A 17,647-nucleotide genomic window follows, 5' to 3' on the forward strand; every position below is an offset into this window, starting at 1 on the left:
GGTGGTGGGTGGCTTTTGGGATTTGTGAGTGCTGTAGGCCTTACTGGGGTCTCTGGGGGTTAGTGTGGGCCCTGGAGGGCTCTGTGGGCAGCAGAGGGCCGTGGGGGTAGTGGTAGCCTTGGGCATGCTGTTTGCCATGAGGAAGGAGCAAGTCCACTTGAAGGTGGTTGATGGATGAAGGAAAGTTATTGCATCCCCCAGCTCCTTTTCCTGCATGTGAGTGCCTTGTTATGCCTTGTTGTTCAGCCACCTTTTTTTCCCAAAACGTTGGAACCTCTGTGGACCTGTGGATATGCGGGGAGGGTGACGTGGTTTAGACATACAAGTACATGCTCCGTTCTCAGCCTAGAGCTTGAATTGTGGTTTTGCTAATGCTTTGGTGACATTAGGCAGGTTATTTTCAGCGTGCTTCCACTGCGTGGCTAGCCAAGTCCTTCCTGGGTTGCTGTGTCTACTCCCTCCCTCCCACAGACATGTTCACTCCCAACTGTGGCAAGTGTGATTTCGGTCTGGGTTGCCGCAGCCAGGGCCACAGGAGAAAGCCTAGGTGCCACTTCTGCAGAGTTTGATAACTCACCCAAGGTTAGGTGGGCTGGCATTGCCTCCCGCTTTCTTCTCTTAGGCCCTGAAGATCTCTCACCTTGCAGTGGGAAATAACAGCAAAATAGCTCAGGTTCCTGCAGCGCGGGTACAGTGGCATGCAGTCCCGGAAGCCAAGGCAAATTTCAGTTGAATGCCCTTGCGCTAGCATCCCTCTCTGGTGAAACCATGCTCTTAGTTTCCTTGATTTCTTTCATAAGCAATGGTAATTCTAATGCCTTATTTAGGGGTTATATATAGTATAATGTATAGCTATGTATTGTCTAGCCTATAGCTATTTGACATTAATTTATGGAATGATGGAAGACTTGTGTCTTTGGAAATTCAAGTGGAAAAATTTTGCAGAGCACCTGGTCGTGGCCTCGAAACCCCGAAGTTTTTTTATAGTAGTGGCCTCAACCCACACATGCAGAGACACTCCCTTGTAGAGCTAAAAGGCCCTTAAACGGGTAAGTCTCACGCTGTGCTTTGAAGATGGCTGGACTCTTGCTTTGTCAGACTATATGGAGCATATGTATAGCTTGCTTTTTTTCTTTAGCCATCTGGGGTGTTTATTTCTTCTGCTTAGGGAGAGAAGTGCTGAGAGTTGGAGGATAATAATGAGAACAGTGAAAGTTAAACATGATTTTAAAGTGAATTTGCTTTGTTGTGTTTGGCCATCTGACCACATCTGCCAGGACAGCTGGCTGCTTTGCTGCTTGGACAAGCCTTCTACAATGAGCATTGTTAAGGGAAGGCAATAATTTCTCATCTATTTATTTCCAGTTTCTTTTGGCATCAGTAAGTGGTTTAAAGGGGCTTCCTTAAGCCTTAAGAATTGTTGAGGGTGAGGGGGTAGCAGTAAAATCTGCTTTCCTAGCCTTCTGCCTTTCTAACTCTGGAGTGCAAAGATTTTCGTAGCTCTTACATCTCCTTGCTCCCTTTGAATGAGCAGTCACGGCCAACTTAGAGGCTTCGAACACAAAGCTCTGAAGGAGCTGCTTTCATCAGATAAGGTTAGGTGTGTGTGAAGGGTTTATAAAGCGACTTCCCTTAATGCAAAATTCAGCTGCACTTTAAAAATGTTTTTTCATCCCCGGGGGGAAGAGATAGCTGCAGATTTTATTTTGGAAGAAAAATTTTTCTGCTTCTCGTATCACTGCCAGTAATCCCTTCCTGAGACAACAGTAAAACAAAAGCATGCCTTGTTCTCAGACAGTGCTACTTGCCCAGTGTTTCCACTGTTTTGTTTGTTTTTTGTTTTTTTTTTTTTTTTTTTTTTTTTTTTTTTTTTTCAATGAGCTTGTGGAATATCATTTTCACTTATGTTTCTCTTCATTCTTTAAAAGAAACTGAATAATTTTGTATTTCTGTTTAAACATATTGTGTTGAACACAGTTGTGATGTTTTCAAGCAAGGCCTAACACTCACCATAAGGGAGAAGTGCAGAAAATTATGTAGGTCCATCAGCACACCAAGAATGCATGTTCTCTGCCAGGAAGTAGCAGTGGTTCACATGAAGATTTAATCAGGGCTAGACAATGTCTTCAGATAAATGCCAGGTCTGAAAGAACAAAGATGTTAGAGAAGGTTTGGGGAGAGCTGAGAGAGGTAATATAAGGGATTTTCTCTTTTTCTCCTTCTCTTTATCTGGATAATGTCTGAAGCTAGACAGGCTTTTTATGTTAACTCTTTTGCTTAATGTGGGAAAGTAATGCTAGGATGAGCTCAGAGGATTTGTAATGGAGATGGATAGAGTCTCCTGCATCTAAAGTACCAGTTTCGATGGCAGCCAGGTTCCTCATCGCTGAGAGCTACCTGCTTTTTGGCAGTGGGCTTATATGGTAGCCTCCTTTTGATTTTCAGGGATTGAGAAACAGAAACTGTATAAAAGACCACCATGGCTACTAATTACAAACCTCACTTAATTTTTCTTTAATACTTCGATACTGCTGAACTGTCCTTATGTCTCCAGCGAGAAGATTCCTGAAATTAAAGTCCGTTTTGCCCAATCCATACTGCTTTCCACCCGGAGGTTGCAGTGAAGGGAAGCAGGTAACAGCATCATTTTCCATACAAGCTAAAAATCTCAATCAGGATTATCCGGCAGAATCCATTACTTCTCAAAAGCTCTGTGAGCAAACGATGTTTTTCAGCGTCCCGCAGGACTTGGAAGAAGTCTTCATGGTCCCTTCACAATGTCGCTTTTGATAGTGGTCAATGCTTCCTAGCAGGCCTCCTCCGGACAATCCCTGGGCAGAGGTTGTGCGTGGAGGCTGCTGGTGCTTTTAACCAGTGGTGCCTGGTGAATCCAGCAACCGTCGGCAGTGCTGGACGTGGAGCCCGGGGAGGGCACTGGAGCTTTCACTGACAGCTTCGTGGCTCTGGCCGGCTGAGGGGTGGTTGTGTCACCAGCCCTGGAGAAGGTCTTTATGAAAACTGGCAAGAGTCTAGAGGGTGGAATTGGGTGCTGCAGGTTTTGTAGGCTGCTGAGTGTGTCAGGGCTGACAAGATCCTTTGCAGCATTTGAGTGTTGGCTCAGTTCTTATGACTGAACTGTTTATTTTTTCCAGCAAATACTGTAAATATGATAGACTAGATCCTTGGAGGAGGACTATTTTGAAGAATACTCCTGATCAGCGAGGAGAAGTACAGGAAGATGTGTAGTAAAACGTCAAAGACAGACTGCTTGCTATCTGGAGAGGGGCTGGCCTGGGGAAAAAGCTGCAATTTACAGTAGCGGGAATTTGCCTTGAGATTCAACATCCTGCCGTAAATTGCGTTTTTATCTTTCTTTGTTCAAGGGAGCCATCTTTAAAGTGTCACCACTCTATTCAAGGTTATTAGAACAAATACCCTTACCGCAGGTTAGCGAAAACATCTTAGATGATTAAAGCTGATTGAATTACAAGGATGTGGAGTACTGGTGGCTTTTTTTGCTCATTCTGCTTATTTGATATAGGCCATATGGCTTACACATGAAGACACAGTAAAACCAGTTACATTTTGTAGGGTTTTTTTGTTTTGTTTTGTTTTGTTTTTTTTTCCTCTGGAGACTTTGCAAAGGCTTCAGGAGAATGTTTATTTGTTTGAAACCAAACCAAGTCTTCCTGCTGGCCCCCCGGGCTCCCTCAGGTGTGAAGGGCTGAGCTGGGGCAGTGATGTGTGAAATGGGCTCCTCACGGGGTGATGGACGGGAGGTCTGTTTTGGTAAGGGCTCTGGTCAGGGCTGTGTGTGCTGCTGAAGTCAGCCGTTCTCTACGCAGCCTGAAGTTGGCTTGACTCCGAGCCAAAGACCTCCAGGCAGAGAGGTCCAGCACGTGAATTAAATGCACAGAGACTTGAAAGTTAATTTTTAACAATATAGTAGAAATTATGGTCTCCTGCATGACTGGAGGTGTCAATCAGCTGATGCTGGTTTGCATCCCTGATTGCTGTTGATGAAGGGAGGTTTGAATGAGGGGTGCTGGTCTGGACACCTGCCTTGGAGTCTGTTTTTGGAGGAGGCACGGTGTGGGGATTTAATATTGTTTAAGGAGGCTACAAAAACAAGGTTTCAGCAAAAGATACAGAGGCACTTTATTGAAGCAACACTGAGGCAGACGGCTTTTCAATTGATTTTTATCAAAGCACTTGCAGTTTCCATTCAAGGCTGTTAAATTGATAATAAATACGGTGGAGAGAGTCTGTTTCCAGAGCTGCTGTTTTGTTCCCCCCTCTTTTTTTTTTTAAATGAGAAAATGCCTCAGCTTGGGTGTGTGTGTGTGTGTATAAACACCTTTTTATTTTCCTTTCCATAAGAAGCACTGAAGACCATTCTTCAGGTTTCTTATATCTCTAAGATTTTTATGAGTCTTAGAATAAAAATGGTTCCTAAATAAATGAGTTGATGGTTATGTGCAGGAATAGAGAGGTATATTACAGTGAGCAGCCCATGGTAATCCTGCAGGAGGAATTAACCTGGGCTTTCTTGTCCATAAACACAGTTTGCCTAAGTTCCCTTCAGAGTAAGCTTACTACTTTGCTGTGCTGTAAGTAAACCCTTTTTTTAAAGATAAACCTTTTCCTAATGCCAAAAGTTAGTGTTTAAAGGGCACACTTTTTCAGCATGCTGTTGGGGTCTGAATCATCTCTCTCTTCATTAATTGTATTAAAGTAAAATAAAAAGTCCTTTGCATTTACCCATAACCACTGAAGTATTGTGCCCTGTTCTAAGGGAAGCTTTTCTCAGTACAAGGTAGCAGTAACTTTTCTTGCTATCAAATGCCTGCAGCATCAAAAAGATGAAATTTGTCATTTCCCACAGTGAAGAAGGCACACAAAGTGCTCTCCTCAGAGTTTAAGTACATTTATGGGTACTCCTGTAGCTGGCCAGTCATTTAAAGTCCAGCCCCCCACTGTTCATGTAGAATTGTGCTAGTCATGCAAAAGAGAGTCTGATAAAATGCTTTTAGTTTTATAAGATTATTTGGATCTACTTTCACTTCATGACAATTGATTATGTTGTAAGGAAAAACGCCATGAAATATGAAAATTGATATCTTTGCTTTTAAAGGAGCAAATAAATACTGAGTCATGAATCTGGCAACTTGGAGAAACTACATACCTGTGTGAAGCTGGATAATTAGTGTAATACCATTTAATACTAGGTTTCTGAGACTGGATTTATTTTACAGGCACAAAAGCAGATTGTAGTTCATGAAGGTATTATAGCATGTATATTTGAGTAATGCACTTTTATCTCTTCCAGCACAGTACGCTTAAATGCATATTCCATATGCTTCTAATATAAATCTATGTGTGAGAGGTTGCAGTGTGAGGACAGCTCGTTCCCAGTTTGATACTGCTCTGTTCACATACTCGGCAGATTTTCTTAACTGCGTATTTAAAATACGCTTGACTAAAGACACGCAGTTAGAAAATCCCCACAGACCCTTCCCACTAATTCCATATTTCATCCAAAACAGTTTTCACCAACAAAAAAGTATTGTGTGTTTTCCTTAGTTGAATTAAGACCAATTTAAAATTAGTCAGACTTTGATTTCGTAAACTATATTGGGTTTATAATCAAGCGTTCTTTGAAGGTGATCGAAGCATCTGGAAGTATCCTCGGTGGTAATGGTCGGTGGTGGAGCAGCAGCAGTTGCAAAAATTTCGGTGAGATTGATCCTTTATGGGGAAGGATGCTGCGTAGTACCTGCCGGGCTGGTGCTCTTCAGTGTTGGCCTGGCAATCTCTGTGCTTGTCTGATACTTCATATTTGACTCTGGATAAATGATTTCACACTTTGTGTTTTGGTTTCAAAATCTGTGCAATGTATAGGTGATAAAAAGCATAAACATTTGGAGAACAGAGGGGAGAAAGAGCCCTGAGAAGTTAGGAAGTGTCCCAAAAGGCCGGCCTGCGTAACACAGTTTTTCCCCCATATGAGTCTGCATAGATCATCCAGAACTAGTTTTCCATTTTCTCATTTGCATCCACCTGGGGAATTACTAGTTTTTTACATAAAAGAAACTTGTTGCTGTGTATAAAAATCCTACCTAGGACAGATAAGCCTTATCTTCCGTATTTGCTTAGTCATTGTGCTGACAGTTCTCAACGATTGTTCTGCTCATTTGTTCCAGTTATTGTCAATTGTAAAGGGCTCTTTTAAAATTGATGATTCCTGAGCACTAAGGCTTTGCTAGAGCCTGGCCTCTCTTCCCTTAGGAGTAGGTCCTTTGCTACAGGTAACCACGTCTTTATATATAAACTCACGGAGACAGATCTTCCAATCTGTAGGTATTCTTCCCGTCGCTCAAGAAGGGGACATGCAAATAAATTCAGCCGGTCTGTTATTGGCAGCACTGTCTTTAAATTTAAATATACATTCTATGATTATTCTGCACCTGCCAGAATTATGAGAAAGGCCCCATAATGTAGCTACTCATTTCAAACCCAAGGATTAGGGAAGGAAAAAAGTCCATGTCTGCATACACCCTGCCTGTGTTTGGGTAATTCCTGGCACGGCTATGTATAGACTATTTACCTGTGCTTCTGTATCTCTCAGTTCACAGAAACTCTTTGGCAGCTCAGTGTTTGCAGCGCAGTCTTGGAGAGCATCAGGAGACTCAAAAATGAGAAGATATTCAGGAGAAACCTGTTGAATAGTTTGGTTAGTTCGTAAGCCTGCTTATTCTTTGAATGTCAGCCAGTCTGTTCCCCAGCTGGTCCTCAGAAGCCTTCTGGGTTAGATTACTTTGGGAAGAAATTCTTTGTTCAAATTCAGATCAAAGAAAACATACACAAAGTGAAGATGCAGATTGGTGTTATAAACTGTGTTTGAACCCCAAGAATTTTGCAGAGCATTGTTTTCTTATTCTTAAGGCAAGACAGACTTTGTTACATCCCAAATGTGGTCAGGAATGTTGAGGATATTGTTAACTCAGGCATGCTGCATGCTCTGTATTTTCATGGGATACGTCTCCTGCAAGAAGTGTGATCAGCTTTCTATTTGACCCAAACAATGAAAAATTCACATTTCTTGCATAGCTAAGTAAATGCACAAAACCTGCCTTTTAAAAATCTGGTATTTCCTGAGGTTTTGTTTTTTTTTTTTAACTTTGGTTTTATCTCAGTTATAGCTTTCTGCATTTATTTTCCTTTTGGAAGGAAAAGGGCATCCTTCCTTGCCTATACACACAAAAAGCTACCTTGAGCAGATTAAACAAATTGCAAGCTTCAGCAGCTTTGCCAGCAAATTTTGGAAAGTCTTTATGCTGCACTAGGCCTACAGGCTAGTGGTATTTGATAGCTTCCAACCACTTTGTCTTCTCAGACTCACAAATACATCTGTGTGTTTTAATAGAGGCATTTTACTTAAGCTGTGATGACCAAATACTTACTGAAATACAGATTATTTTTTTCCCCAGACATCTGCAAGGCTTTAATTAGTAATTCTGTCCAAAAAGTCAAGCCTGAAGTAAGTTTTTTGACTGAGGTGATCCACAGATGAGATACTATATTATAGCTCTTCCTTCCAAAACATCTTTCATTGCTGTTGATGCAACAGACACATTGGACTCAACACAGTTTTCCCTCTTTTATATGACACTGTCGAGAATCTGAAGTCCTCGGTGTTCACCAAAAAGTGCTCCTATCAGTTCACAGAGGGTTAAGGAATTTAACCAGTTAATTGGTTCCCAATTTAAGATCAGGAGACAAAATATGCAAACTTTCCTGGAATATTTCATCTGGAGTGAACCTTGATGTCGGTTTCCGCATTGTGACCAGTTATTACCTGAATTCTGCCTAGTATTTTTCTGAGTAGTTGTTATGGGATATAGGTATGATAATAAGATGATTGGTAGTGAAAGGTAGGGGTTAAGCAGGATCTGGCATATATTTGGTTTTGGGCTACCCTTATCTCATGTTTAAGCTGTAGCTTGTTTTTTCATTATCTTTGAGCTGCCCTTTCTTTAGTGATTTTCAGTTCTTCTAATTAGAAGGTATTTTAGTGAAAAGAGCGATCTCCAGACCTTTCTGAAATTTTCTGCTAGTACAAATAATGGTAAATCTGAAATCACTTATTAGACAAGAAGTTGTTATGGCAACTATAAGATGGTTGGCTAATCAGAGAGTGAGATCAGTTTTTATTTACAAGCGTAATGAGCAATTAAGTTTGAGCAGCTGTCAGACTTGGAAAGTGATTAAAGTTCAGCAAACAACCCAAATGGGTCAGTGTTCAGTTCTGGTGGTTTTCTGACACTGCAGCTTGATCATGTGTGGGTTTTACCTTCTATAATTAAAACTGCTTTTAAAATCCCCATCTATGTCAATGAGTTGGCATAGCCAGTGAGTAATGAAAAATCCCTCTTCTAACCAGGCTCCTTAACGGGTATTGGCCTTGAGTCTTGCTGCAGCTAATGAGGTATTTCACATGTAGCATCCCTTAAAGCAAACCTCAGTTTGCACGCTGGCTTGCAGAATCATCTCCACGCCGTTGATGATCACCAGGAGAGAGCTGAAACGGTGCAGCCTTGCTCGGGCAAGCTTTATACCTCTAAAGGGCACTCTTTCATAAAAGGCATCATTATACTGGTGTTGGTTGCTTAGGAAGCTGCTGCTTGGCTCAGAGGAAGGACGTGCATAGTGTACATGAACATAAAACCCAAAAGAGGTTGAGAAAGTCTTGATTCACCTAGAAATATATGGGAATGCCCAGGAGAGGCTGACCTCAGCTGGAGCTGGTGAAGCTCAGTTGTTCAGCTGGCCACCAGTGAACCAGGCCTTTGCTGGTGCTCATTGCTTTCCCAAGCAGCAGCAGTGGCACTAATGTATATCAGGGTCACACTGCCAAAAAGGCTTCAGTAAGTTTCGTATTTGTTATGTGGTATCTTGTGAATTCTGTGTTACTGATTAACAAACTGTAAGCAGCAAAGACCAGGGCACTGGTCCTCCGTAGATTCCAGAAGATCATGTATGTTCACAAGGGCAAGTTCCCTTTCCATCCGTAACCAGCAGTTTTCAGAGTGCGCTGGATCAGCCCTTTTCATTTGCTAGGACTTGCTTCCTCGCTGCGTATGGTAAATAAGCCAAACTGTTCGTAAGCCGTGCTTAAAATCTGTGTTCTAGTTAGAATTTTAACTGCCCAAGGACCAATATAGTTATTTTCCAAAAGTATGCTGCAGTCCCCTGATACATTGATACTGTTTTTAATTTTACCACACTAGTAGTATCATGTAATATAGGCAATTGCGGTGGAATGTGCAATGTATTGGGACAGGTCCTGGCCTGAAGAATTTACAAAGTCGTATGCAAGCTGGTGAACGGGGACTTACGGTGAAATTACAAAGAAACTCTCAGAAACAGGCATTTGCATACTTGATCTAAAATTCTGGTATTTACATTTTCTATTTATCAGTCTTTTTTTTCAGGCTTATCTATGGCAGTGGCACATGAGAAAACAGGGTTGTAGAAATGGAGCAGAATTTTTAATAGGGTTATTAAGAAATACGCCGGTCTCAGCCCGTACAAGACGGAATTGCACACATGTATCTTGTTATTATTGTTGCCTGATTTGCACTCGGGTTTCCTGAGAAGATCGTTTGGAAGTGTTTAGCTGCTAAGCTTTTGCAGGCATAGCAAGCTTGGCTTATTGGAACGGGCAGCTGGCAATAGAGCCCTTCAATGACAGCAGCGTTGGCAAAAGTGATTCCTGTTACCTAGTGGAACAGGAGCCAGCTCTCCCCTCTTCCTGTGGAGAAAACGCTTAGTGTATTCCAGACGCTGATCTTCAAGCCGCGGAGGTACCGGAGAATTTGAATGGGATCGGAGCTAGCTGCCTCTTGCCCAGGCCTGCTGTCATCTTGTAGAGCAGTGTGAGGGAAGGCTGCAAAATTGAAAAGCAAACTGAAGCATTTCACACTAAAAAACGTGAGCTGTCAGCCCTCAAAAGCTGCAGACTCCTCACTGTCTAGTTCGCTTCTACGTGTGGGATAATCGCGGTTTTCCAGAGGACACAGCTCTCGCCTTCATAGTTGTAGATAGATAGGAGAACTGGGTGTGGGAACATGCACATGAAATAGTCTACTGCAAGATTTCTTTAATTTCATTTGTAACACATTTTAATTATCATGTATGAACATTTACTTAAAAATCTGCTGTAGTGTACTGCAGCTAAGGAGTAAATTTGTTCTTGTAACTCCTTTCTTTGTTGGAATGAAAGGTTTTCCCCACTAAATGTATTTAGTGTTTTCAGTTTATTTTAAGCGTGCAAGAATGTGGGCAATTGACTTTAGGAGTAACCTAAATATAAATAATACGAATGTAGGAGCCTGATAGATTATCTTTGCCTTATAGTTTGTTTGCAGCAAACAACATGTTACAAGTGAGTGGGTGGGAGGGGGAGTTTTAAATATATGGGCATGGATTTTTAGAGTTTGCAGCTGACGTGGATTAAAGATTCTTAGAACATTTCATCCATGAAAGGCAATTAGTTTTGTTTTATGAATATGAAAAGCACGTAGCTTGTAAGTACTGGAGTGAAGTCCCAAGTGAGTTATTAGAACTTGCTTTACTCATGTAGTACAAAATTAGCCATCAAGAGCTGATAGATTTCAAATATAGCTCACTGACACACTGATCATCCATAACTTTTCATAAAGACATTTTTTTCGGTCTCACCTGTAATTACTGGATGCTGTTGAAGTCCTGAACCCCTGTCACAGATCAGGACATCTTCTCACTCTTGATGGTGCTTGCAACTTTTTGTGCAGCTGGGATATCGAATTGTAATACCATGCTGCCTGCGGTTCTGGGTGGTAAAACTGCATCTGGATGCGTAGAATATTCCTCTTACCTCCCGGTAGTATCTTACTGGTCAAATACATTCTTCTGCTTTCTATGTGTGGTATTGTTTTTCTGCATTTTTGAGGGAATGTTTTAAAAAGTGGTTTGAAACAGTTTATTTAAGGAACTCTCATACTGGTGTCCTTATAAATAACAAACCCACTATAGGCTTACTTGCTAACAAAGGAGTTGAGGAATAAATCACTACTTTCAGCTGCCCCTTCTCTTGGATTTATAAATTAAGGCTGATAAAATGAATGGAGTCTGCATTTTTTTTTAGCAGTTGTTTTTGGCATTAGGACAAATTCATGTGTATATATATTAGATAGTTGTTTAAGAGCCTTTTTTGAATATTGGGGTTGTCTGTAGTGACTTGTCTTTCTGGTGGGAAAAGCTTCTCAGCTACTAAGGGGTGTTTGGAAGAAGGCTATTTTTTCAGCTTCTTTGGCTAGGTTTTTTTTGGGTTGTTTGGTTTTTTTGGATGAGTGAGAGCCAAAGATTCAGCTATTAAAAAATTTTGTACTTCTAGTGTTGGTGAACGGGGGTGATTCATTCAGCCTGTGCGTGTTTTCATACCTGAGATTCTCAGTTAAGGAACTGGTAGCCCCAACTGAGGATCAAGGTAGCCTTTCCCCCCCAGTTGAGGAACAAGGTAGCCTTTTCCCCCCCAGTCATCCAAATTCCTTGGAGAAATTAAAACGATATAAAGACCCTTTGGCAAGTAGTAGGCTACAATCCGAGTTCTGCCTGTGGAAATGACTAAATGTCGGTGCGATTTGGTGTACTGCACTGGCTGCCTTGCCGCGATCAAAGGAGGAGGAGGATTGGGTAACCATCCCAACTCACAGACCTGTTTAAACAACGCTGTGCTGGTAAATTCTCCCATACAGAGTCATATGGACAAGTCATAGCAGTCGCACTCAAATTCAGCAGAGGCAAATCCGAGGGAGAGCACTTTGTCACCTGGAACATTTTAATTTATGCTTTCGCGCCTCTCGTCTAGAGAAGAGAGATGGACACTCAGAGTGTGATAATGTTAGACTACTGGAGGTGTTGCCTAATAGATCACAGATGTTTGCGAAGTGGCGAGCCATCATCTCCACTGATACAAGAGTACGAGGGGACAGTCTGTCATGAGAGGTGACACGTCATAGAGGAACATTGATTTGTTGCTCCCCTACAGTAAATCACACGGTAAACACCTCCATTCGAATCCATTAAAATCCATTAATACAGGACGTATATTTTAAAACTGCTTTGACATTTCTGATTGAAGGCTTTAGTGTATTGATTTCTGACGTGAGCGGGTCCTTGTTTGTCAATCGTGAAGTAGCACCATACCTTGAATATCATGGTTTGCAGGGAGATGGGAATCTGGCCAAGGTCACTGCAGAAAGAGGTGAAGCAGCGTGCGGTGCAGGCTGAGTTTTAGGGAAAAGTGCCTCAGAATGATGCAAATGGCTTGATGAGCTGGGAGCTGCTGCATGACCTAGCTTTGAAGGACAGCTATTTACGGTACATGGGTCAACACGCTAGCTTTAATGAATGTACCGTACATAGGAGGAAGGTGGGGTTTTTGTGTTTTGTTTTTAAAACTGTGTAGAATGAAGAAGGTGGAGGGATTTCACCGCGTTTTAAAGAAGCAGCAGTCTCTTTCTGCCATCTGTTTTGAAAGGGAGCAACTTAGATACACATGTCATTCAGTGGAGCATGCTGTCAGCAGCAACAATTTCTGCTGATGGGGAGCTTCAGTGAGAAGATTCATAACAAAAGTCTTTATTGTATAGAAACACGCTGTTCTGCTTGGGATCCAGATTCCAAATGCTTTTAAGGACTGTGACTAAACCATCATTTATGCCTGAGATGAACGATACCAGGGTACAGAAACTGCCTGGAGTAGCTTGCCCTGTCGGGCCATTTCTGGACAATGCAATAGCGTAGTACTGGAAGGTCCAGTCTGGTTTCACAGCCTGCACATGCATTGAGACCTATGAGATGTGATAAACTAAGCGAGTCAGGCTGATACGCTCCCTTGCCTACTCTGATATTATTATAAGGATTTCTGGTTTATTTTTCTACTTGTTCAGGTGAAGCTCTGATCGGACTATGAAAGAAAAATTTTCTTTGTTATACAGCTGTTAGTATTTGTTTAATACATATTAATCCATTCACCTTGCTCTGTTTCTGAAACTGCTGTGCAGCTATGCTCAGTTAATCAGCTGTAGTTTCGTACTACTGAGAGGCTGAATCTGTGGGAGCTGTTGGGCGACGTCTTTTCTGTAGCGTATCTAAATCACAGGAATGCTGTAGCATAACTGTGAGTGCCATGTGGTCTTTAAAAAGGCACAGTAATTGCATATTACATATTCATGATTGCAGGCAGGTAAGTGTGATTGGGAAGGCAGGTTTGAAGAAGTTTAGCGTTTGGGCAGCAGCTTCAGAAAGAAGAAAACCTGAAAGTTAATCGGAGAAAATGACAGTTCCCAGTTTACTGCTGTGCCTTCAAACAGCATTTGAGCTAAACACTCATTACGATTGCACATATGCATGTCCACCGCTTCTCTTGTTATTTTATTTTAATGTAGACTCCACAGTCATTATAAGCTATGATTATTCATTTATTCAGCCCCAGAAACTTTGGCAAAACAATGCGTGGAGGATAGACGACTTCATCCCAAAGAATTTTGATGTAAGCATAGCTAAAATCAATTGAAAAACCACAACGGTCAAAGTGGATGACCAGTGCTGCAGCAGTACAACCCAAATCACGTTTCTCTGTAATGCCTTGCAGTTCAGATTGAGCCCGTTTGTTCTAGCTGACTGGCTTTTTCTTTGGAAGTGTGAAGCTCAGCATTTTCAGAGCAGTGTGAAATAAGGAATGTAGAAAAAGGACTTGGAGCGGTGAGGTGGCTAATTGAAAAATGCTATTGGAGCTGTGCTTCCTAACAAAGAAACTGCCAGGATTTTGTGAGTAAGTCACTTCAGAGTTGAGTTTTGATCTTGAATTTTGAATGAGCCACATTTATTTTTTAATAGCAGCGTTTTGATAAAGGAAAAAACCCTCCTGTTCGTTACCATAATGTCTAAGTGTCCGTGACTGTCTTTCTAACAGCAAATGGAGAGAAAGCAAGGATAGACTGTTAGGTCCAGGAGTATCCAAGTGTGTTTATTCTAGCGAATCTCTGTCTTGCAAGTGAGATGTCTTGAACTCAGCAGCCATGCAAATGCTGAGGATCTTTGGGCTTATCTTCATTTTGCTTGGACAGCTGAAATGTTTCTGTGGCCTCTGTATGGTCTTTCCCCAGGTCTTATTGATGGTGCCATGCAGGTCATTGATGGTTTCTCGAGTCCAAGAGAGACAACTGCCATCACAAAACATGATGCTTTAAAGCAAAACAATTCTATAAGCTACAACTCAGAGGAGGGATGTTACTGTCTCGTTCAATACCTTGTCTTCCCTTGTGAGCTGTCTTTTATGTTTTGCATTGCCTTGCAAAACTCTCTTCTTTTTTGTTTTTTTTTTGTTTGTTTGTTTTTTTCCTGAAAGACCTTTGTCCATTCTATAAAAACATTTTGCATTTGGCCTCGGCTGATAGCCCTTGCTTCTGAGAGAGCTCCACTGAGCTGAAGGGAGGGGGGACCAGCAGGATGGAAATAAAAGCCTGCTAATACTGTGGCTTCTTCTGTTCTCTGTCACATATTATGCAGAGTGAAATATAACACATCTGACTCTTTGATTTTCTAATTTCAGTCATGGAGCACAGCTGGTAGGCAGGTGGACTGTTAAGAGGCAAGACGAAGATCTAAGATCCGAGATCTTCTGAACTTCCAAGCAAAAAAAAACCAAACCCAACATGTTTTATGCTACTTGAATACCAAACACTGTTGGAGGGAAGGGGAGAAATTTGGAATTGGAGCTTTCTTGCTTTTGGATCTCTCCAATACTGTGCATTGGTGTGCGTGCTTCTTGCAGAAACAGAAGGTGATTTTTCAGGTATAATTCTTCCCAAGCATATGAATCGAGAGTCTCTGAAGCAACATCTGGAGAAGTCCCAAGAGACAAAACTGTGATTTCTCTGAACACAAAGATCTGTTCATTCACGAGATTCTGGTATTCAGACAGAAAACAGCGCAGTTCTCCCATTTCATTTAATGTGATTTGGAGCTAGTGCAATGTTTAACTTTCACTTTTGCCTTTTCTTCCAAGAACATTATGCAGCAGCGCAGGCACTTATTGGTGCTTATAGATAGAGCTTTTGGAGAGATTTTTACCCCGATCGTGCCTGCTGTCATCATTCAATAAGAGTAGATGTTCTCAGTGCTTCCAGCAGTTGGTTTTTCAGTCTCAGCAGTGTAAGCATGCGTATGGTATGTGAGTTAAATAGCATACAGACTTCAACATGCGTGGTTGCAACCCTGATGAAAAGCTTCAGGCTGTCTCCATTGGCAGGTTGAGTGTAATGGTCAGAGATGAGCACTGGAAGCGGGAAGCCGAGAAGAGTGAGGAGTTCTGCTTTATCTCATCCGTATGTGAACAAAGTCAAATTTTAAGAGTGTCATCAACATTGAACTGTAACTTTGAAGCAAAAGTATCATGGACTGAAAAGGGCTGTGAAAGCAGCTTCTGGAGGACAACCAGTGTTAGCGTTTCTTTGTTAGGTGACTTTTGAGCTGGGTTCAGGATGGGCGGTAAAAGTTCCTCTGTTTGTTCCCTGCATTGAAAAGAGCATTCCTGTCCTGCCCTGCACAGCCTGTTTATTACGTGAGGGTTACACGGGCACTTCTGACTCCATTTCCTTGTGGTGACATCTCTCAGGTCAGAGCAGGTTGCTTGGGAAGAGGCTTGGCTGGGGGGTGTGTGCACTGAGACTGTTTACACTGAAAACTTGACGCTACTGAACGACGCCTTCTGGCTGCCCTAAAATGTACACGATTTCAGTGGGAGCAGGGAAATACTGATATTGCCATTTGGCAGAGTGTGGAAACGTGGCCACAAGAGTTAGATCTTGGAGGGAAGGTGTGAATGAAAAAATAGCACAATTTTTTCTCCTTTTCTTTGCAGACTAGAGATCAGCTAATGCTTGTGCATGCATACGCAGTGTCCAAGGTCTGCAGCATGTCAGGCGTGGAGTGCCAGATTGTCTTTCTACCAGAACATTTATGCTTTAATTTGGGAAACGTGGTGGGAACCGATAGCATCTTGTTTCTGAGAGACACTTTCTGATAATCTCACTGGTGGCATCATGTCCCCGTGTGAGACGCTAACTCCTGGCCCCCGCTGTGGTGGCACAGTCGGCAGTAACACAGCGCTCGGAGTTGCTCTCGGGGCAGAAGCTCTGCAAGGCACCCTTGGCATTCAGGCTGGGAGTTGCCAGCCCTTTTGTTAACGCAATTAAACTACACCATAAACTCTACAGTTCAGGGAAGGGAGGGGCAGGAAGGACTCCTACTCATTGCCTTTTTCCTTGTCTAGTTTAACATTTCTTATGTCACCCTGGAATCCTTTGGTCACGTTCCAGAGTCCTTGCGTGAACTAGTGCCATTTAGATGGCTTTTAATGAGGCTGAAAGAGATTGAGGAACCGGCACCTTTTTTTAAAAGGGTATTTGCATGATTTGCATGCCTTTCCTTCACAATTCTGCGATAGTTTCCAAAATCTGTTTAATCTTGTCAGTGGTATCTATTTCCTGTTTGAGGAGGTGCCTCAGAGGGATGCACGGCTTCCAAAATGTCCAATAAATACTGGACAGGTTATTGAATATTTTTAATTTACTACATTTTGGATATGTTAGGCAGGGATTCTCTTACAGATGAGTGCAGGCAGAGCTGTTTCGCCGGAAATCCAGAACTACAACCTGCTGCGTTTTGGTTCTGGAAGAGCTCTACAGGCTTTCAATTCTTTGCAGCGTAATACTGTTCTTCAAACAAATCACACGCAAACCCGTATGCCTTCTCTGCAGTCAGTTAACTCCTTTGTACCAGTTGAGAGAGCACTGCAGCAGCAAATCTGGGTCACACACCCGACAAAGGACAAACGACTACAGATGACAAGAGCTTGTGTGCTCTCTGTCGCTGAAGAAGAGACTAAAATTAGCTTCTGACTCTTATTCGAATTAAAAATTACCCAAGGGAAAAGAACTAATTCTCAAAAAGACAACTGTTACGTCTTAAACCCACACAGTCTCCACCATGTATTACTCCAGCTAAAGAACAGAAATTGAAAAATAAAAAGGCGGTAACCAAACCTTCTGGGAGAAAGGGGATTTCGTTTTCCCTAGTGAATCTCAGAAGGGAAATACTAATGAGGTTATTGGGGACCCCAGATAAGTGTTCCTATGCCACCCTCCATACAGTGCTGCAGCAGTATCTCTTTACTCTGCTGTCTCCAAACTATCACAATTTTTAGCTGTGGAGTAGTGCCATACACACATTTTGTCAAAAGAAACCTTAATTAAATGGGTCTTACAAGACCAATGAATGAATTGGCTGCAAGCACAACTTTGTGCAGGATCAGCATTTTCCACAAGCATTTATAAAAAGTGATAGCAGAACCAGAGAGTATGAATATTGCTAAGTCGCTGCCTGATGCCAAATGCTGTCAAGAAGACGCAAATTTGTTAATACAGTTTTAGATTAAGAAAACAAATCGTACGCCCAGATTAAGGAATACCCACTTTTTAAGGCGTAATCTCTCATTTTGCAGCACTGTGCTTGTAAATCCTTTGCCACTTTGGAGATC

At 42.0% G+C, this 17,647-nt stretch overlaps 1 protein-coding gene across 7 annotated transcripts in view; it reads left to right on the forward strand.

Moving 5' to 3' along the window:
- Window positions 1-156: 156 nt before the first annotated feature.
- Window positions 157-17,647, forward strand: part of TOM1L2 (target of myb1 like 2 membrane trafficking protein) — a 60,329-nt gene continuing 42,838 nt past the window's right edge. For 2 of the 7 annotated variants that reach the window (XM_035891447.1, XM_035891450.1), the window contains exon 1: window positions 14,769-14,890. In XM_035891447.1, the coding sequence (XP_035747340.1) occupies window positions 14,770-14,890 (121 nt within the window). In that variant the 5' untranslated portion in view covers window position 14,769. Of the gene's footprint in view, window positions 217-14,768; window positions 14,891-17,647 lie in introns of those variants that run through there. The other 5 variants (XM_035891449.1, XM_035891445.1, XM_009635855.2 and 2 more) reach the window with 5 other exon arrangements.

Source organism: Egretta garzetta, unplaced genomic scaffold (genome assembly GCF_000687185.1).
Source record: "Egretta garzetta isolate BGI_Z169 unplaced genomic scaffold, ASM68718v1 scaffold263, whole genome shotgun sequence".
NCBI lineage: Eukaryota > Metazoa > Chordata > Aves > Pelecaniformes > Ardeidae > Egretta > Egretta garzetta.